Genomic DNA, 21,903 nt, shown 5'->3' on the forward strand with positions numbered 1-21,903 from the left:
CGATGAAGGAGCTAAAAGTAACCTGGGAGGGCTTCATGCAGGAGGGGTGTGGTGCCCGGGCTCAAACCTGCAAAAGAATGAGGAGCCAGGGGCCGCGAGTAAAGAAAGAAGCGTCGGCCTCTCCCGAGCTGCAGGCACTGTCGGCCCAACTGCGGAGAAGTGGGTTCAGTTACCCAGGCTTCTGTGGGGTCCCGCAAAGCAGCAGAGCCCCTGCGACAGGGTGAGGGTTGCAGAAGCGGGGCTTGGAGACAGTATTTTCTGCTGCTGTCTCCAGCAGAAACCCCAGTTCTTTTGGGTTTTCTTTGGGGGAGGAGCAATCCATCCGCTGGTGCCCCCTCTTCCCCTAGGCCTTGAGGCGGATGGAGCTGTGGTGGGTGCACGTGAATCACTTAGAAGGACGGACGGAGGCGGTTTGACTGGGCTGCCAGGACAAACGGCACAGGGCACAGGTGGTCCCCAGGTTCCGGGTGGAGCCAGAAAGACAAGGGGAGGGGATGGTGGGGGAGGGATGTTCTGGCCAGAGATCTGAGCCCTGGGGGTGGCTGTAGGGTAGAGGGAGGCAAGAGGAAGGAAAGAGGCGAAATATAAAAATATCTGGGAGAAGCGCAGCGCCAGGCCACAGTGTTATTAACTAAAGCATTTCATAAAACTCTAGCCATTAATAACAGGCTGCCGCCACGTCGGGGTAATTTATTCAAATTGCGGGTCCCGGTCGGAGAAGCAGATGTTTCAGAGCTGCCAGTGTCACGGAACGAATTCCAAGGGAGGAGGGGGCGGTGCCACATTCCTGGCGGGCAGGGAAGGGCCCTTCGCTGCTCAGCAGGTCCGGGCATTCCACAGGGAAGTGGGGACCCCACCACTGCTGTGGGCTGCCAAGGAGGGAGGAGGGGTCGGGTGGAGGACAGCTAATTTAGTTCAGTAAGTGCTAGACCAAAAACCAGAGTGTGAGGGTAGGCAGGCAGATCCTGCTGCCTAGAATTTCGCTGCTGCCACGGTCTCCAATTGAGATGCCAAAAGGCACCTCTTACTCAAAGTCCCCCATGGCTTTTCCAGACCCACAGCCTCGTGCTGGGAATCAGAAAGGCCTGGGTTTCTTCCCAGATGTACCCACTGCCGCAGGCTGATGACCCCAGCTAGTTAACCTCTGTGCCTCAGTTGCCTCATCTTTACAATGAAGGAAGGGGAGGACACACAAGGACCCCGGGAAGGACCTGGCCCATGCAGGGGGCCTTTAAGGTCAGTCGGTTTCCTGTACTACACCTTACGCCCTCGGTGGTGGATGAGTCAGTGCTTCGACTGGAGGTCTCTTCCAATGGCTGCATTGCTTTCACCCTAGCCCCAGACAGACTGTACTCCCCTGTAGCCAAGAATCCTGGCGGTGTGCCCCTAAGTTCTGGGTGTGGAGTGCTCTGTCAATGCGTAGGACGCCTGTGGCTTTCTTCTCTCCTGGGGAAGGGTCCACAGAGCTCCCATGGGCCTCCCCTTGGACTCCGTTACCCCTCAGCCTCCTGGGTCTTGGCCAAATCTAGGTTGGGTCCCAGAGGAGGTCAGATTTCAGAGTCTGGCCACTGTTTCCAGGACAGAAACCGGGGAAGTCGGTTGGCTCCTGGACTCGGGCCAAGTCCTGGGGACTTGAACCTCTGTAACTGAGAGGCCTCCTGACTGATTTCGCCTTTTTGGCAAATCAAACATTTCCCTCATGAAGCCGTTTCTGGCTGTAATTTACTCTCCTCCTAGGAGTGTCTAATGCTGAGGGGTGTCGTGACACTCTCAGCTGATATCTTCATGCTGTGAGTCTGAACCCCCGCTGGTGTGTGTGCGCGTGTGCACACGCGGGGTGGGTGGGCCAGACACGGCAGGGCTCAGCAAAGTCTGGGTGCTCTCTCACTATTTCAAATATATAAAAAGAGATTTTCTCCTCTTTTCTGTATTTTGTAGATCTGGATGCCTGCTTATTGAATAGGTTTAAAGTGGGCTCAGCCAAACTCAGGGATGTTCTGTAACACCCCCTTGGTTTCCCAGGCTCATTCTTGGGTCTTGTGCCCCCTGCTTACCAGAGGCCTTCAGTGGCCCCGATGTCATGTTGTGGTGAGCTGTGGGTGAGATGCTCTGGAAATGTTCCAGCTGGAGACAGACACATCTCTTCCCACAGGCCCAGCCCTGATGGTGCTCCCACAACTGATGAACGGAGAATGAGGTGGCCCTCCTGTCCCCCATGCAGCCCTGACCCGAAATGACACCACTAGAGTGATACTCTGTTAGGGAAAGACTGTTTACGCAAACTCCGCCCTGGGTGAGACAGGCTCAGGGCATTTTTCCGATGCTGGAGACCCGGGGGCCAGGCAGAGGGGCCGCCTTTGCCATCTCTGTGGTCTGGCCTAAGGACCACCCTGAAGGTGACACTGTGGGAGCCACCAATAACCCATGCCCCCAGAGAGGTTATGGGCTGTGATGGCAGAAGAGAGCTGGCCCCCCCAGCCCCACCCCGGCCCGTCCCCAGAGTCCTCCCGCCCACCTGGCTGGGAGGTCAATGGCAGCCACCTGCCCCATGCCTCCGCTCCTGGCCAGCGGGACCTGCTCCCAGCTCAAGGTTCATTCCAAATGAAGGAGAAAGTGTAGCCCCACACTTGCGGGGCAATCAGCGCTCTCCATGATGAATGGAGCCTGTGTCACTCAGTGAAAATGAATATTTCTTTGCGATAATGGCCAGATGGTAGCAACTCTCCGATCCAAATTAAAACATGCATGATAAATGCCAGGAAAACAGAGGAAGACAAAACCCCAACCTGGAGTGAATTCTCTCTATAAATCTTCCCCCTTGCCCCCCTCCCCCACCACCACTGCGGCCCTGCTAATAGCCATTAAATTATTAAGATGCACTGCAAGGAGAATGCCAATGTCAGTGGCACCCTCCCCGCTGCCCACCGCCACCCCCTGCCTGTGTGCCTGACTTTGGAGGGGTTGGGGAGACAAAAGAGGGGGCTGTTTGTAGGAGAAGGTTCCTGCTTAGAGGCAGAAGTGAGAGGCTGGCCTTATGGTGCCGGCACTGAGGGAGGGTCCGGGGCCCAGCCAGGGTCTGTGGAAGGCTGTATGCTTGCCCCGAAGAGGGTCATGGTTTCTTGAAGAGATGAGAAACTGATAGCAAACGCCTAACTTTATGGCTCAGACAGAGAAGAGGAAGGAGCTTCTGAGCTGGGAAGACCAGTGAGGAGCGGCTGGAGAAAGCATGCCAGCAGGGTGGACCCTAACGAGGCCCCTGACCATGTGGAGCTGGGCGGCTGGAAAGGGTCAGAGAGGACTGTCCGAGGGTGGGCTCTGTCTGAAAGTAGCTGTGTACTTGCAGGTGTGAAGTCTGCAAGTATCGGGCAGAGCAGGGATGGTTTGGGGCTTTGTCATGTGACAATAGGGTTCTTGAATTTATGGTTTAATTCCCATGGCCCCGCCCATCCTCTCACAGCTGGAGGCTGCACAGGTCTCTCCTTGGTCTCCATGACACCCTGTCCCATCCTCCCTGCGGGTGGCCAGCCTTCACAGGTCTAGCTTCCATCATACACCAACCTCCTCCACAGTCCCCAGGACTCCTCAGCATCTTCCAGAAAACCAGCAACTCTTTAGCTGGGCACTCTTTGGAACCCTCTCCTCAGGCCAGCTGGTCTCATCTTCCCCGGAGAGGCTCTGTGCTGTGGGTCCTGCTTTCCTCGTCCCACTGGCTTGTCGGGCCAAATCCACTCCAACAGGCAGCCTCCTCTAGAAAGCCTTCCCTGTCTGCCCTGGCCTGTGCGGCTGGCCCCGCTGCCAGCTGGGGCTCACTGTCTCCACTGCTCAGGTGGTACCCGTGAGGCTGTAACCTGACCTCCCCACCAGACTGGATGCTTCTGTAGGCTGGAAGGTCAGCAAAGGTTTGAGGACGTCCTCCTGGAACCCCATGCATCTCTCACGGTCAGCTCTCTGCAGTTCTGAGTCCCTCCAATTGGCCAGCTCTGTCTCAACCTTCAGTCTCCTAAGACTCCTGGGCTAGGTGTCTAGTGTTGGGATGTGGTATCTGTGATGGTGGGGCCACAGGTCTGTGCCTGATATGGTGCCACTGCTCCTGCCCCAAAGAAACAACTCCCAAAAGAACAAAACCCCATGCCGGCTGGTCCCTGCTAACCTCTAGCCTTGTAAAACCTTCCTCCTTCCCAGGCTCAGACAGACAAGGCCCTGAGCACCTAGGCTGGCTCCCCTCTGCTGAGCAGACAGGAAATTTTTCCACCTGCTCCTCCCAGCTGACCCTACACACTCAGGCAGACTGCAGATAGGCGCATCCCGAGTCCCCTGTCCACCCTCTTCCCCATTCTCAAAGGGCATGAGTGCAATCCACAAGGAGCTGAGAGCCCATCCTGAAGTCTAGTGGGAGGTGGGGACGCAGAGAGAACTTTCTCTGTGCACCAGCACCCCAGCACAGACCAGTGGGGAGGCAGCAAGGCCTGGAGGCTGACTACTGGCTGGTCTTGGGCATTTCTCCTCTTCTCTTTCTTCCCTCGCCATCCAGTGGGGTTGCTGCTCGGTCAGCATTGCAGGGCTGTCCCAGGGCTCGAGGTGCTGTTGCTGGAGGCTCTGGGTGACTTCATGGAAGAATTGAGGGCCTACGGTCTCTACCCCTCTTCCTTCCAGAGCCCTAGCTTGGTTTTAGCAGTTGCTGCTGTGGCATCACCTAGATCCCCTGTGCACTGCACTGGGCTGGGAGGGGCAAGGACCAGGGCTCCCTGACAGCAGGAAGGGCAGTGGGAAGGCTGGGCAGTAGCACACAGAACCAGACTCTGGGGCAGGCCTGGTGAACTTGGACTGAAGGGTGAGAAGAGAAAAGCTACCCCAGACTCAGACATTGTGTGTACGTAGGTGTGCATGCCCTGGAATTTGAGGAGCAAAGAGACCCAAGTGCACCTAATCTGGGTCTTCCAGAAAGTGGGCCCTCCTCTCCAGCCTAGTCCATTCTTCTACGTTATTTTAAAGGTGTTTAAAATGCCACACATTTGCTTTTCTTGTCTGTTTTCATGTCTTTGCCTGCAACGCTTAGCCCAGATGCTACCTCTTAGTAAACCTGTCATTCCAATAATCACCTCCTCCAGGAAGCCTTCCTTGTCCCGCCTAATGCACACGTTCAATACAGCTCTGGCAGTATGATTTCCATTTGTACTTTGTTGGTCACACCTTGTCAGAGGTCCTCACCCCTGTCACCTCCTCTATTTGTTCATGGACTGCACTCTAGAATAAAATAACTGCAGCAGCTGTGGGCAGGGAGGATCCCATCGTTCACCGACTGAGTTCCACCTCCAAAGGGGTGTCATCATCCCCTCTGTAACAGGAGGCGGCAAGCATCACTGTGGAAAGGGTGGGATGCTCGTGGTCGGAGCACCTGGGGGTGACCCAGCGCTGTCCCTGCTGGCCTACTCTGGCACCCTCCCCCACCTTGCTGAGTGTCCCTAGACACTTTCCAAATTGCCACTCTTATGCCACTCCTTGCCCCAAAACCTTAGATGGCTTCCCTTTGCTTAAACACATCAATTTAAAGCACATTTTGGAAATCAGTGCTTCCATATCTTACCCTCATCCCAAAGTAGACCCTTTTTTCTGGCCCCTCGGGACCCTCCAAACTTGCCTTGGCTCAGGTTGATTTTCCCACCGGGGAAGCTTGACCCTTCCTCTCAAATTCTTTCCCCTCTGAAGGCCAAGCAGGTGCCACCTGTTCTGATCTCCCTGATTTGTGCTTTCTCCCAATCTCCCCCCATGCTCCCCGCACAAACTCACGACTCCCGGGTTGTCATCAGGCTGTTCCAAGTGAGGTGAGCAGGGACCAGCGGGGCAGGGGAGACACGGAGCCCTCCTCAGGCCCCACTCCGCACAGCACCAAGCATGCTCACGCTCATCTTGCCCATCTCCCAAGGCAGTGGGGCCCTTGCTCCTGCAGGCCCACGGTGCCGCAATGGGACACCCGGGGAGCAGCGACTGGGTGGGAGCCAGAGGGCCATGGCCCCCTCTCTTTGTCATTCCTATTCCTGTCATCAGCTCCTTCAGCCTGGGCACACAGGAGGCAGCTCTTAAATACCATCCAGGAGCCCATTTGCAATGATTAATATCCCATTTCCCCTGAAACAATCCTTTGCTAAATTAGCCGGGGCCGGAGGGAATTTGGCAAGAAGCGGAGGATCTCAACTTAACTTGCCGAATGGATTTTAAAAACCTCAAAACCAAAATGCAGATCAATCAACACCCCCTCCCCCCAGCTGAGAACGGGAAGTCCATTAAACTCAGCAGGTTTGCAGTTAATTATAATTTCGCACCTATGGCAGGAGTTATGAGCTATTTATAATGTGTTTGCCCCACGAGCGCCCGCACCGGGGCTCCCTGGGGCCCCTTCCCACCAGCCACCGCTTCCTACCACGAGGACCTGTCTTCACACAGCTGTTGTTTCAGTTCAGTTGTGTAACCTACAGGAGCTTCACGGATTTAAAATTTTTTAAACAGAGATTGGGAAAGAAAAGAGACACAGATGCTTTTAAGTCTTAGGTCAGAAAGAACATGGATTGTGGAGAATAAAGCCTGCAGGGTAGGGGAGCCTGGCACCGTGATCTGGGAACCGTACGGATGCAAATGTCTACACAAAAGCAGGACGGATGGTGCCCAGAAATGCGGAAGGACTTCCTGCCCATAAGAGAAGTCAAGCCCCCGGTGAGCCACTCAGCTGATGAGTAGTCCGGGCTCAGCCCCTCCCTAAACTCGATCACCTGCCTGGGGCGTAGGTAGCCTGGCCTTCAGCAGCCCCTGCCCCAGGCTGTTCTCTGAGCACCTGTACCCTCCGGGCTGTGCTGCCTTTCCTCTGACTCGGACTTCCCAAGCAGAATCCTAGGTCTTGGCTTATCTTAATGATTGGTCCCAAACAAAGCAGGGATCCAAGTACAGAGAAGATTTGCTCCGATTTTGGCTTTGGGGCTGGTGTTCAAGGGAAAACATTACAATCTGCAGCTTGAGAAATTCCAGTGGGAATAGGGGAGGACAGGTTGATGAACAGGGTCCCGAGCTCTGATGAAGGAGGTGGAGTTGCTTTCCTTCTTGATAGTTTTTAAGAAGGGGAGGGGCTCAGTGAGAGGCAGATTCATGGGGGAGGGTGGGCATGACCACATCCTGGCCAAGAGGGCACTTAGCTGTGCTGCAGCCAAAGGTTGGACATGACCTCTTGCCAGGGGCCCCAGGGCCCAGCCATGGCTGTGGGAAGGAAGAATGGGGACATCACTGTCTAGATGAGTTGAGGATGCTGGGGGTCTGCAAGGTCTGACTGGAGGTGAAGTGGAAATGCACCCCAACACATACATTCACACAGGTGCCTGCACAGTGCCCAGCTTCCAGGGGCTTCTGTGGGGACACAAAAGGAGGGGCAGGTGACAATGGGGTGTTTTCTGCTCTAAGATGAAGATTCCTTCCCCTTTAGGCAGCTGCTTTGGGGCCTCAGTCACTGGACCCCTTCTCAGCCCAGGGTCCTGCCCTCTGCGCTGCTCTTGCTGGGGTCTCTCAGGGGAGGGACTAGGGCAAAGTGCGGTTGGACTCCTGAAGTGGAACTTGCTTGGAGGGACAAACGAGTCTGTTCGTGGGGCCTGAGCCCCTGCCCACCCACACCGCATGGGCCAGGGAACCTCGCCCAGGGCGTCCTGCAGGGAGTGCACACTTGCCCTTCGTGCCCTTCCTCACACCTTCCCTACCCTTCTCCCCTCGTTGGTGTCGGTCAAAGTAAACTTTAACTCCTGCTGTCCGGTGTGATTTCAGATTAACCTTCGGTGCACTGTAGTCCTCACCTTTCTGTTTTAGCGTACCCCTCCCACTGGACTTAAGGCTTCCTAGCTGGGCCCTGAGGGCTTCCTGTTCACCCAGAAGCTTTTGTGAAGTAAGTCATTTGTGGCCTTTTAAGAGAGAAAAGTTGAAAGTTCTGTATATTGAATTTTCATAAAGTGGGATTGACCAGCACATACATTTCATCTAAATGCTCGCTCACTAAATTGCCTCCCTAGAGTATGGGACTAAAAAGCTAGAGAAGTCCAGAAGTGGGAGACCCAGCATCTGGGGGGACAGTGTGACCACAGGGCTCCTGGGTCCCCAGGACGCGGCAGGAGCAGGCAGCTGCCCCTGGGGCCCAAAGCCATCAGCTGGTCCCCAGCAGCCCCGGAAGGCCTCCCAGACAGTGCCTGGTCTGTGCCTGCAAAGAAAGCAATGCTCAGAGAAGAAATGAGGAACTTAATAGGATTTTAAAAGCCGCAGGAACCAATGGGGCTACAGATGGTGGAGGGGCCGGGAGGACGGAATCCGCCACGGTTTTATGGCGAGGAACGTGGCCTCGGGAGGACCTTGGAACGACGGTCACAGGCACGGTGTCCAACCTCATTAGCTAGCCCAGCGGGACTCTGCTGCCACACTAGTGCCGGCCACTGTGAGGGGGGACGGGTGCCCTGAAGATGCCATTAAATGAACGGGGCAGCAAAAGGCTGCAGGGATGCTGCTTGGCTAAGTGACTGGGCCCACACTTGCCTTGGGGGTCCACGTGGAAAGGGATGACTCACACCTGCTCCCAGCCCTTCCACGTCTTCCTGGCCCTGCCCAGGTCCTGCCGGAGATAGACAGGAGGGCAGAGAGCCAGGGCTGGTGGGGAAGAGTCCCAGGTCTGGAGATGGGCGGCAGCAGGGAATGGAAGCCCTAGGTAATTTTGAAGGACTTCGGGAGACATAAAAGAGGTTCCTCCTCCTTCCCCTTCCCTGGCTGTCCCCAGAAAGTGGCTTACTGCAGCGACTTCTCCAGGGCCCCCTTCATGGCTGGAGCTCAGGGTCGCTCCCCTTAACCTCTCCTGGGCCTCCCCCGGGCCCAGCAGCCAGCATGGGAACAAGTGGGGCTCAGCCCTCCCATCCGTGTCCAGCGGAGGCCTTTCCACCATCACGGGCCTGCATCCAGCAGCTCCTGTAGTGCAGTCTCAGCCGTCCCCTTTGCCTCTCCTCCCCCTGCCTGACAGAAGTCTCCTTGTGACAATGCACCTGGATGGGCTGGGGAGGGAAGTCGTAGGGCCCCCCATCGCTAACAGGCCGTGACTCCCCCCCCCCCCCGGCCTCACACGTCCCAGCCAAAGGCCCTGGAATGGGTTGGGGTGTGTCTGTGCCTGTTCGGCTTCCAGTTCTGGGTCCCATGGAGGCTGAAGGCCATGGTGCGGACCCTGGAAGACTGTTCCTCTCCAGTGTCACACCTGCTCCTTCCAGTGACGCGGCCCCTTGGCAATCTCGAATCCCCTCTTCCCCCTGACTCCTTCCTGAGCCATCTTGGTTTCTAACTTCAACTTCTAAGTCAGCTGTCTTGCTAGGTTTTTTTTTCCCCTGTGGTTTCATGGTGACCAGGTAAATCCTGGTGGCCCCAGTCGGTGCCCCACTCCCAGCCACTGTGTCCCCAGGGAGCACATTTTCCAGGAGTGTGTGTGAAATTGGGTGTGTGTCTGTGGGTGCCTTTGTCAGTGTGGGCGTTGGCGTGTCGGTGAGAGTGATGGTGGCATGAGAGGTGTGTGACTGCAGACACAGCGGAGACGAGGCAAGACCAGCCCTCCTTGCTGGTAGCTGGTTACCGGAAGAGGAGGGGCGTGGCTCTCTCAGGCTCAGGGCGGCAGCATACTCCTGCTGCTTCTGCTGCTGTGGGACTGGCCGTGGTGGGGGTGGGACGAGGTGGGATCAGGCCCGAGTCTGCTGCCCCTGGCCCCAGCCTCTGCCAGTCCGTCCCTCCTCAAGGTCTCCTACCCGTCTGCTGACCTTTTCGGGCCCTTTGAGGCAGGTGACCACACTCCCAGTCCCGGCCTTTTCCAGTTCAGCGCAGGGGGACCCCAAACGCTTGGAGTCTGAATGTCTGAAAGGAGCCCACACGACCAGGCTGCAGGAGCCTCACCTGGTCAGGGCCTTGTCCTGACACCAGGGAGGATGGCAAGGGGGTCCAGCCTGCAGGACAGCACCCGTGGGCACCCACCCAGGGTGAAACTGAGTGACTGCAGGGCCCCTGCTGCCATGGAGAGCCAATTCAAGTGCTGACCATGAACCAGTTCTAGGGGCTGGTACCTCTGCCTTTGGAGGCAAAGGACAACACAGTGTGTGCCCTGGGGAGTGTCCGTACCTCTGAGATGGCTGGGGCGGGGCATACCCGCAGTCCTCCACCTTCCACCATTTCGGTCCCCAGCCTGCCTCAGACTCCTGGCTAATGAACTGGATTGCTTATTTAGGGGTGACTCTGAGTTTAAATACAACTTGCCCCCACGAGCTCTGTGAAATTAACTGGGTCCTCCTGGCAGAGGAGGCTGTTTCTCTTTTGATTTTTTCCCCCTGCCTAGCTGGAGCCTTGGCTCTTCGTGGTGGTCACAGGGGCTGTCTCCTCTCTTTCTGCCGGAGGACATTACAGCTGGGATACCCTCTCTCTGCCTTGTCCCCCTTCCGCCCCCAATCAGGATCGGTGGCTCCTGTTCCTGAGGAAGGCATGCCCAACCCCAGTCTTGTGTAGAATGCCCTATTTTTACTAGCCCTCCCTGCCTTCAGCCAAGTCTCCACCTTTTGGTCCAATTCACACTTCCTCCAGGAAGCCCTCCCTGCTTGTTCCAGGCCAAAATGAGGTCTCTCTTCTCTGATCTCCTTGTCCACCCTGGTCTTGCCTTCCCATCTGGGACCCTGCTCCTCTACCTTCAGTTGCCTTTAAAATAGGCCAAGAGGCATGCCAAATGCCTGTGGTATCTTCCCACTGCCCCGAGTCAGAGTGACTACTATCCCAGGAGTCAGAAATGCAGAACCTGGGGAGGGTGACTGACAGGCAAGGGCTTGCATTCTGGCTCTGCTGCCCTCTCGCTGTGAGAGTTAGAACAAGTTAGGTAGCTTCTCTGTGACTTGGTTTGCACCGTTAAGTGGGGCCAATAACTTCTACTTCCCAAAGTTGTTCTGTGGACTGAACATTTTGTTGAAAACTTTAGCCCTCAGTGGGAGCTTTGTAAACAGCAGCTTTACTGGGTAGTGACCCCGCCCATCACTGGACGAGGAGTGGAAGCTCAGAGGGGATACCAGGCAGAGGCGGGACTGGAAGCCGGACCCGCACAAGAACTGCTGTTCTGCAGTCTTCCTGGGGAGCCCCAGCCAAGCCCCCAGCCTGGCCCTCTCCCTTGCGTTCTGCACAGTATAGATCCCTCATCTCCACGCCCTCCTCTCTGGCAGTAAGGTTGGAGCCAAGCCCATCCCAGAGAAAAAAGAACTGAGCCCCCCCACACCATTCCGAATAGGAAAACAGACTGTTGGCATCAGCTTGCAATTCATGAGAGACCGCAGCCCTGAGAGTCAAAACGCTGCCCCCCTCCGCCCCCCACAGAACTTCTGCCAACACACCCCCACGCCCATCTGTCCCGCACTCCTCCTGTGTGTCTGTAGGCTGGTGTGGCCATGGGATGCTTCTAGAAGCATGAGATTTGGAGCAAGAAGCTGGAATCCTGATGTGACATCAGTGGCCCCCCAGCCCAAGGTCCTGCACCCCAAACCCTCAGCAGAACACACATCTCTTTGTGCTGCTCCTGAGCACTTAGGTGTGGGCACTTAGAGTGTGGCTGGTGGACGGTCCTAAGGACACATGTGTCCCAGGTCCTCAGGGCCTCTGGGACACTGCGTCACCTCTGTAACGGGTTCTGGAGCTGGGACGAGGGGAACCAGGTGGGGCAAAGCCGCCTCTCCCACCGGGCCACTTCCTTTTCCCACCTCCTCCTTCCTCCTCCCAGCTGTGCCCCCAGTGCACTCCCATCACCCCCCAACCCCCTCTCTTCCCCGCCTCTTACCTCTCCCTGCTCCTGCCCCTCTTTCCTTCAATGTCCCCACAGCATTTCTCCTCCTCCCTCTCCCACCCCTGCCTTCCAGACCCTTCTCCTGCTCCCATTCCTTTCCTCTCTTTTAACACTCACCTCTTCCCTATCCTCTCCACCCAGATGAAGTATTTAATGGATATTAAATTATTTTAAACTGACTTTTGCTTTTTTAAAAACTAGCTTGGTGATAGTGCTGACTCAGGATCATTGCACTGTTTAATATTGAATATGCAATTAATAGATAGATGTTTAGGTTTGGCTCTGCTTCCCTCCTTTCTACCGCAGGAAGAATAAAAGAGCTGATTAATCGGGTTTGGGGCAAGTGTCAGTGGCAGGAGATGTATGGGAGAAAGGAGATGAGGTTAGCAACTTGGAGTCAGAGAGCTATTGCCTCGGAGGCAAGGGAAGGGAAAGTGGGTTGGAGTTAGAGCGCAGCATGGCCTCGCTGGGCAGCAGGGTTCCCGCCACCCTGCTCCGCTTCTGGAGGCAAGTGGCTGGATTTTGAGCTGTCTGCTCTGCACACCGGGTGGGGGGCTCTCCTGCGGCTGACTTCTCCAGGTATGGAATCTCCCTTCCTTCAAGGCCACTTCTTCCCAGGCCCCTGCCGGCCCCCGCCTGAGGGGGCCCCTGTCTGGGACAGCAGGCAGCACTTACTCTACTGGCCAGGAATGGGGCTCTTGGCTGCATCCTGATCCTACTGCGTGAACAGGTGTTGCAGGTGAGTCACTGCATGACGGGGTGACAGGGGCCGAGGCCCTACTGGGCCCACCTCCCAGAGATGGTCTGCAGAAGAAGCCCCTAGCTCTGCCCCATGCCACGGAGGAGAAGGCCTGAGTAAGGCCCTGGCCGGACAGTGCTCCTCCCACCGGCAGGGCTGGGGCGCCTGGCCCTGGGTGTTTGAGCAGCTCTGTGTACGGCCAAAACCAAAACAACCTGACACCCAGGAAAGGGGCAGGAGCACAGCGTGAACCAGGTGGGCTCTGCTGGTCATGCCCTTCATGCCCAAACCATCTTGACCCCTGAACTGACCCCTCTCCGCTAGCCGCTAGCGGGATGGGCAGCTCTCAGTGGGCCCGAGGGAGGGACATGGGCCCCCTTGGGAGCAAGAACAAGACACCAGCTGGGCCCTGGTGGGTGGGACTTTAGGCCTGGTTGAGCCCCTGTGTGCATAGGGGTGGGCCCTCTTTGGTGGAGGGGACAGTCTCCTTGCGGAGAACGGGGGCCCAGTGTTTAGCATGAGGCTGTGCGCTCCTGCTCTGTCCTTTCAGGCATCTACCCCTGAATTGAGCTCCAGGGCCTTGACCTCAGCAGTCCAACACCCCCAGGGGGGCCTGTCTCAGACGTGCTTGCTTTGGCCTGAACCCTCCCATTTCCCACCACCATTGCCTACCTCCCAACCCAGCATCCTTTCACAGGTCAAGTCCAGCTACAGTGGGGCTTTCTTTGGTGACACAGAAGTGGGAGGAGCACCTTTTCAGTGTCCTAAAGGCAGCAGAAGAGTGTCCCAGGACATGCTAGTGGTTACTTACTCACGGAAAGGACTGAACCCCACCATCCGGCAGACCCTAGTCACCCTCCCTCCCCTTCACTGTCTCCCCCCCACCAGTCACCCAGAGCTCCAAAACCCCATCCCAACTCTGAGGGGGGAGGGCAGGAGGAGGCTGCAGGAGTCGCTGCATTGCTGCATTGGGGAGTGGGAGGCGGGGAGGGGGAGGAGGGGGCAGAGACAAGTGGGCCCTCACGTGAAGGGGGCTGGCGCAGGCAGCTACTACCTCCTCGGCTCTCGCTGTCCGCAGGCTTCACCTGGATCGGCCGGTTCATCTGCAACAGAGCACAGGGAGGCAGTGTTAGAGCGGGCACGGGCTGGGAGGCAGTCCCACCCACACCCAAAGAGGCACAGGTACATAGGCACACAGGCCACACCGACTGATACGTGCAAGCGGACACCCACGCAGCTGCAAATCTGAATGTCTTCTCTAAACCACACCCATTTCCCTTCACCTGCGTGGCCCTCAGGGCACTATGTTTGAAGGAGGGTTTCTCTGGATTGGAGACTGTGTGGTGTCCCTGTCCCAGCTGTGAGCAGCTCTGATTGGCCTGTGATATCAGAATCTGAGGTAGCCCCGCAGTGCACCTCTGGCCAACCCCCGTTCACAGCTGGCTTTGCCAAAATGAGCTGGTTGGTCTCTTGCTGAAGACTGTCCCCTGCCCAGGCCAGGACATGTCGGCAAGTTTTACCAGACCCCCTGCCATCTCAAAGATGTGGGCTGTGAGTCCTGGGTGCCTGAGCTTCTGGGCCACCCAGCTCCTGATTGATGCAGAGCTCAGGGCTGCGGCTTCTGCCTGCAGCTGGGGCTGCCCCCTTGAGAGTGTGTGAGGAGCTGGCACAGTTACTTGACTCATGTGGAGTCTGGGTGGACACCCGGGCTCAGCCTGAGTCCCCACGGCTCCAGGCCACCTGCTTCTCCGGGATCCATCTCCCAGATCCGTCTCTGGGATCCATCTCGATGCCCTGTTCAGGCCACTAGGGGTCTCTGAACTCCAAGCATCCCAGCCTTGCAGCCTGTCTTGCATCCTTCCTGATGCTGGAGGCTCAGGGTGGGCTCTCCAGCCCTGAAGTCCCAAGATATTTCAAGCAATAAAAACCGTAGGAATCTCACAAATGGAATTGCATTCTATGTGTCTGCCAGTCCTTTTGCCTGACACCCCCCCTTATCCCTTATCACCACATTTGCACACCTGTCTCAACAAATTCCTGCAAGGTAGACAGGCAGGTACTAACACCCCCATTTTATAGATGGGGAAATGGAGGCAGGACCATCCGTGGCAGGGTGAGCCTGGAAACCTGGGTTGCCAGGGCTATTTTGGGGATTCTGTCCTGCACTGGGTGACTTATTGTTACCAATTCTCCTCGTGTCCAGAGGCTGGGCTAGCCAGTCACAAGCTTCCTCAGGCCTTCTGGTCTCTGATTCGAAGTGAGTTTTGGCTGCGTCACGACAACTGGGTGGGGGAGTGCGGGTGCTGGTGAGTCAGCAAGGTGACATCAAGGAAGGGCAGACTCACCGCCAGGAAGGACAGAGGCAGAAGGCAGGGCACAGAACAGAGGAAAAGGAGCCAGGTGGCCAGGGGGACAAGACAGGACACTGGGGCCAGTCCACCAAGAGGGGTCAGGGTCCCACTGTTTGCCCATGGTCCCCACTTGGCAAGCTTTGTGGAGCTCAGGCGAAGAGAGGTGCTGTGTGTAAGCTCAGCCAGCAGAGGAAGCTGTCGCATTAGGGAGACCTCCGATCACAGAGAGAAGGAAGAGGGACATGACGAAGTTCCCGACTTCGCGCAGGGTGCCCCTGGCTCCCCCATAAACTACCTCCACTCCAGTTTCTGAGTGAAGGGTCCAGATGGCTGAGCAGGCATCTGGCTTGGGAGATGGGCTCAGGGCGGGGTGCTAGGGTGCTCCTGGTCTCTTGTCCAGTGCTTTTAGGGGACTCAGCACCCAAGCCTTTCCTGGACTGTCCCTCCCTCCTAGATCACCCCTTTCTCCTCACCTCCCCTAAATCTGCTATCTTCTCCTACGGAAAAGCTGACCTGGACCCAGGTCTGGCCACTGTCTTCCCTTGGGCATGGTTCTGCAGCTCTCCTGCGTCCGTAATTCGTGCACTTCCCCGAGGTAGGGAGTGTTATCTCTCTGGCGCCAATGACGAGCCAGAGCTACAAGGAGTGGCGGGTCAGGGATTCGGCTGGGAAGGGCAGGCACAGTGGCTCGGCCTGCTCATATTTTATCTTATTTGACCCCAGTTACTCTGGGAGGAAGTCAGTGAGGACAATGTCCATCTAGCAAGGGGAGTTTGGGGCCAGGTTCCTTGGGCCATCAAATCGAATACAATCTCCTCAGCCAGGCCCCTCGCCTCTGGCCTCGACCACCTCTTGTCTCCCTCCATTCCCTACACCCCAGCACCTTCCTCCCCCAAAGTCCACTCCCTTGATTTGCAAGCTTCTCTCCCACACCTCCACTAGCCTTCTCCTCTTGACCTTGAAGCCCTCCTGATACTCCACACAAAGGGTTCCTGAAAAATTCTCTTTTCCACACAGAAGGCACCATGAAGTCTGGGAACTGAGTGGCAGGAAGAGGAACTCAGGTCCCTCAGCGGGCACCCAACACTGCTCCGTCTACAGGAAGGGCATGAATAGCTGCTACGCACTTTACATTGTTGGGTTATCATGACTTCCCCTAAGAGCATGCGACTAGATTGTCCATAACTTTAAGCAAGGAAATGGAGTTTTAAGAGGTTAAGAAACTAGCCTGAGGTCACGCAAATGGTAAATGGTGAGAACAAAATGAACCCGAACTCTTGACACCTGACTACATGTCCAGGAGATGCTGGGAACCAGATGTGACAGGGTTGGGGATGGTCCAGGAGAGGTCAGCGCAGAAGAGGGGAGAGCAGAGGGCCAGATGGGGGGGGGGTTCAGGCTTCCCCCCCCAGGAAAAGGGGAAAGTACAGCTGAGGAGGGGCAGGTAGAGGTGTATGAACCAGAGCCAGTTGGGCATCCCCAGGATGTCCCTTTCAGGAAAACATTGTACTTTGAGCCCACTCCATGGTGACTTTCCCTTCCCCCACTTCTTGCTCCTCTGTCCCCTTGGCCACTGTGACACCCTTCCCGGAGGGCCTGGGGCTGGGGGCTGGCTGCGGTACAGGAGCAGCTGATTCTCTTTCTGAGGTGTCATCAGTGTCCCAACGTCCCCCATGGCTTTCAGCCTGGGTCATGCCTCCAGGTGCCTGAGTGGGGTTTGGTGACTCAGGATGACCTTCCGTGGGTCAGGCCCCAGGGGACAGAGCACTAACTCTTGTCCACTGTGTTTCTGGTTCTGGGGGGTGGAGAGCCAGTGGCCCTGGCCCAGGACTTGAGGCCCCCCTGCTCCCAGCCACAGCAGAAGGTGGGTGGCGCCTGCCCTCCCGGCCCCTTCTGTTCGGGCTCTGGCGTCCCGCCCCAGCCCATCCCTGCCACTTTTTGCATCAACACATACCCATGCATTAAACAAGACATTCCATTAATTTCTTCATCATCATAACTTAAGCTGGGACATACCCTTTAAATATTCATTCAGCTATGAAAACTGGGCATTAAAATTTTAATAATGTCAAGCTCATTTGAACCAGGCTCCTTGGGGACGATTACGATACAATTAGAATAAATACGATGATTGAGCTGGTCCAGTGGCTTCACCTGGCCATGCAGAGTGGCTCCCCGAGGAAGGTGAGGCCTGTGGCCAGTGGGCAGACAGACAGACAGACAGACAGGCCAGTCCGGCTCTTAGATTAAATCCCCCCTCCCTCCCACCCCCTCTCCCTGCCCTCTGTCCCCAGCCAGCCACGTCTGCCTCCCACAGGTGTCTGCAGGTCGCTGTGAGCCAGGGTGCACCTGGCTGGTGCTGCCCCATCAGGGGAGATGGTCCCGATTCACCGGCACTTCCTGTTACTCCTTCCCCAGTCCACTGGACACCAGGCCGTGCTCCTGGGCTTGCTCTTCTGTGAGAGCCCTGTCCCCCTCTGTGTCTCCCCTCTCCCTGCTTCTGTCTGTGTGGCTCCCAGAGGCTGGAACGGGCACCTCACCAGAGCAGGGCCAGCCTGCGGAGGGGGCTTTCTGGCCCCTGAGAGCCCAGATGTGCTCTGTCACCAAATCAGAAAGGGACTGTCTTCACCTGGCTCCTCTTCTGCTGCTACCACCTTCCTGAGGGCTGGGCAGGGAGCGGGGAGGGCTGAGCCCTGCTCTGTCCCTCTGCCCAACACCTACCTCAGCCAGTGCTGGGGAGAACTCCTGGATGCCCACCCTCAAACTCACTCTCTTCACTTGGGGTGAAGCCCTCCCCACCCACAGGGCCACTCAGGGTCCTCCGCCACCTGTCTTCTCTGGCACCTGAACCCTCGGCTTTGCACTGGCTCCGTGTCACTAATCCAGAGCTGTCTCAGAAGTTAAAGGACCTGTAAAGTTCTCCGTCACTCCTCACTGGCCATCCAAACCCAGCTCTTCCTCAGTGAGACTCTCCTGGTTATCTCTCGGCCCTGCAGTTCTCTCTCTCTGCATCTCTGTTTCTCATGTGTGTGTGGGCACGCAAACACACGTGCATGCTTATAGAGTACTTGTGTGACAGTACAGACACGTTTAAACAATCCATGTAGTCTGGGGATTGAAGCAGATAAGGGAGGAAATTATGCAGCGCCTGCTGCATGGTAGGCTGTCAACAAGCATCCGTCTCCACAGTGTTGTCCAATCTGTGTCCAGAAATGCCCTGGGGAGACCTGGACGAGGGAGGGGGAATGCTGGGTCAGGGGACAGCCAGAGTGCTCTCCAGCCAGCAGCGGAGCCCCCAGATGTAATTCCAGGGTGGTGTCTAAACCTCAAAGCCAGCAGTCCTTTCTGGCTCCTTTGGGGATGTGTGAGTGCCTGGTGATACCTAGCTCCCTCCTCACCAGCAGGACTTGCATATTCTCAAGTCACGACGTTGTGTGGTGATGCGGATGTTCCTCCAGTCCAAGCCCGCAGCCTTCAGTGGAGGCAGCTCTCATCTTTGTGCCCACCCACCCACGCCTGTACGGGCTCGTGAGGAGCCTGCCTTCTCGTCCTCATCCATCCCCACTGCTGGTTTGCCTCATCCCCGACCTAAAGAAGCCCGGTCTTAGATGGTCTGCTCCCCAGCCCAGCCAGCGCATGGGGTGGTCGGGGACATGTGAAGCAGCAGACCCCTCGTCTGGGGCTCAGTGGGGCGTCTGAGCCCCAGGCCGGGCAGCATCGCTGCTGTGAGAAGGGAGACATAATTTGCAAGCCTTTTTGTTGAAAAGGCAGGGAAAAAAGCACCGTTAAATCACTAAGATATAAAGCTTTTCCTTTCTTTCACAGTCTCTCTCTTGACGTGTCATGGTATTTTTACTTGCTGTTTGATGTCGTTTAAAGTAAAGAAAAATATAAATTTCAAATTATTAGCATGGATTCTGCCATTTATCTTCATTTTGTGCGATGCCAGTCTTAAATGCAAATATCAGAACATTTAAGTACTATGCAGAGTCATCAAAATTGCACACTCAGTTTTTCATGGCATGTACCTGGAGGCTGCCTTGAACTGGCCAGAGGAGACCAAGGCAGGTCGGACCGAGGAATGTTAAGGAGGAAGACAGGATCCCCTCTGGCATGGAGGCCCCTCACAAGTACCCAGAGCCCCACCCTGCAACATTGAGGGGCAGGTTGCGCCTGAGGGCTGCTGGGTTCCCCCTGCCACTGCCCACAGGCTGACACATTGCACCTCAGCTAAGGAGGAAGCCTGACTTCACCTCTGCCCACGGCAGCCCCACAGTGAGCAGGAAGTGTTCAAAGGTGTTGTAAATGCTATGCCAGGAACTCTCTAGGTCCTGGGGCAAGCGGATGACCCCACTAAGACATGACCTCTGTTAGCCAGCCAGACACGCCCCAGCGCTGCAGGTTGTAGCACGGTCGAGCAGACCCAGCCCTCCCGAAGCTGCACCCACGCTGCTGCTGGCTGGCCTCAGGGCAGGGAGATTGCAGGTGGGGCCCAGGGTGGGCCTGGATCAGGCAAGCGGTGAGAGGTGGGACTGTGCATGAGCAGAGGCCTCAGGACCCCTGCATGTGCTCCTTTGTCCTATGACTTCACTTACAAAACACAAGTTCAAAGACAAAATTTTATAAATTTCAAGATGGCGACTGCAGAGCCCTGAAGCCCGAGCATGAGACGCCTCTCAGCATGAGACGCTGGTTGCAGGCCCATGAAACTGCCCCAAATACAAGGTCTTCCTGGGCCCCCATCACCCTGGACGTTGCTCCCCACCCACCAACTGCAGGCATCAGGTGTGTTCAGCATTGCTCAGGACCCCATGTACATGCTTCTGCTGTAGAAAGATTGCTACTCAAGACTTATCTTCTGAAGATGTACTCTGGACAGTTTTGGGGAAACAGACTGAGTTTCCAGCCAGTGGCGGAAAAGGCTGGTGGTGAGGACACAGCCTCCAATCTGGACTTACCACTGAGAACTCACCACTGAGACTCCAGGGGGGGCGGCTCTCCAGCAGCTCTGCCCTCTGCCTGGACTTTGCACTTAGCAAATTGTAATTAACAGACTAATTAATAGAGAAATCATTTGGTCAAAGCCCCAGGAGAGCAGATTCTGACTCCTGGGCCCTGTTGCCGTCCCAGTGCTGTGCACAGTAGGCCCTCCGTAATCCTGGGAGCGGGGATGAACCTTTGCCCCAGGCCCCTCATGAGAAGGGACCGCAGGGGAGTGGCAGAAGCAGTGCACGTTATTTGTAGCTTGTTGTAAATATATTGATGTTTTAATTACCTCCTTAATAAACCACATATGGTTCATTCCATAGAGAAGGGTTAGAAATTCAAGGAGGCCAGCCTGTTGCCATCACGAACTTCTGACTCAAGCACACGCCCAGTGGTAACTGCAGAGTGACGGCTGCCTTCGCTGGCGTCCTCTGACCACGGTCCACGTGGGTGGACCCCTCCCAGGGTGTGAGGGGCGGATCCCAAGGCTGCCTGTAGGTGCAGCGGCTTTGGCTCCCTTTTCTGCCTGGCAGCCTCTCAAGCTGCCTCAGCTCTCTGCTTCACCAGGGGCCTTGCCCTTTAAATGAGGTGTCCCATCCACCTCCCATTCTTCGCTTCAGTGTGTTGCCACCACCTGGGACAATAGGACTCCAGTCCCACATTTGTGTATTTATTTGTTCATTGCTTACCTCCTTTTTATGAGGAATGGCCCAGCCCATTTCGTTCCTGGGGTATACCCAGACCTGACGTGATGCCCAGCACGCAGTAGGTGTTCAAGAAATGCACACAGACCGAATGGGTGACTGAATCCTCTATTGTGCCCCTTCCCTGCATTGTTTGGCTCCTGCCTCAGACACTTGCCCGTGGCTGGAGTGCCCAGAGGCCAGAAGCAGCCAGGCAGACAGCCCTGTTTCCGGCCAAAAGAGTGAAGCCCTTTAATCCTCCCTCCTCCAGCAAAGTGCTGTTGTTGTACCTTCGGATTAGGAAGGGTTTATTGAAGCAGCGATCATCGCTTAGGAGAGGAGACAGCCTGTGAGCACAGACCAGACAGAAGAACCCAAGGTTCCTGTTAAAATATGCAAGCCCACAGCCCATTGAAATGCAAACCCTCCAGATAAGATTTTTAAATAAACCCGGTTTTGCTCCCACTGCCCTCTTTGCGGAAGCCATCTGACACTCGCGGGTCGGACAGGTGCCGGCTTGTAGGCCCTGTCCGCTCTTCACCCCTCTCCTCACTCCGAGCGCCCTGCTGCCCCTGGCTGGGGCTGGCTGCCAGCCAAGGTGCTCCCTCGGTCCCTCGGCAAAATACTTGAGATCGCTTCTGAGTCACCCACGGCATCCTCTGCCCCCTTCCCCGTGCTGGCTGCAAGGCCCTCTCGCTTCCCCGTCTTACCTTCATCTTTGCCTCCTCTCACATCTGTCTAAAGAGTACAGCCCTAGCCTGCGTGTCTCCCCCCAGCAAGCCTTCTGTGATTGGGTCCTCCTAGTCACACAAGTCACTCTGTGAGTTGTCATCACCCCTGCACTCATTTTGGCCTCCTGCTGTCCAAGTGGCCCCCAGAGGAGGGAGGGAAAGGGGCTGAAAAGCAGCACAGGCCCGGGCTGCCTTAATGACATGGCCGTGGCCCTGGCCTGGGCCTGCTGGCTCAGAGTCAGGGCACAAGGGTGAGGACCTGCCCCGGCTGCAGCCATGTGTCTGCATGGGGGGCTGGGAAGTATGGGACTGTGGCAAGCGACAGTTACCAAGTCCTCCCCAAGCTCCAGACTTTGCACTGACCACAAGCTCCAGACGTTGCACAGACTTTGCACTGAGAGTCCTTTGGTCTCTCAGAAGCCAAATTAGCCAGGTGAGCAAACTCATGGGTGGGTAGGATGTGGGGGTGGGTGGGGGAAGAGCACATTCAGGGGCAGGAGGCCTGGGTGAATTGAGAGAAGGGCCAGCAGTGTGCCAAAGCCTGTGAGTGAGCAGGTAG

At 56.4% G+C, this 21,903-nt stretch overlaps 1 protein-coding gene across 29 annotated transcripts in view; it reads right to left on the minus strand.

Annotated features, from left to right (window-relative positions):
* The window catches only part of CELF4 (CUGBP Elav-like family member 4), a 290,171-nt gene that overhangs the window by 59,518 nt on the left and 208,750 nt on the right, over positions 1–21,903 (minus strand). For 16 of the 29 annotated variants that reach the window (XM_037154507.2, XM_037154501.2, XM_037154506.2 and 13 more), the window contains exon 3: positions 13,618–13,696. In XM_037154507.2, coding sequence (XP_037010402.1) covers positions 13,618–13,696 — 79 coding nt within the window. The remainder of the gene's footprint in view (positions 1–13,617; positions 13,697–21,903) is intronic. The other 13 variants (XM_037154504.2, XM_037154509.2, XM_037154503.2 and 10 more) reach the window with 1 other exon arrangement.

Source organism: Artibeus jamaicensis, unplaced genomic scaffold, assembly GCF_021234435.1.
Source record: "Artibeus jamaicensis isolate MK-2021 breed Jamaican fruit bat unplaced genomic scaffold, CSHL_Jam_final contig_354, whole genome shotgun sequence".
Taxonomy (NCBI): Eukaryota; Metazoa; Chordata; class Mammalia; order Chiroptera; family Phyllostomidae; genus Artibeus; species Artibeus jamaicensis.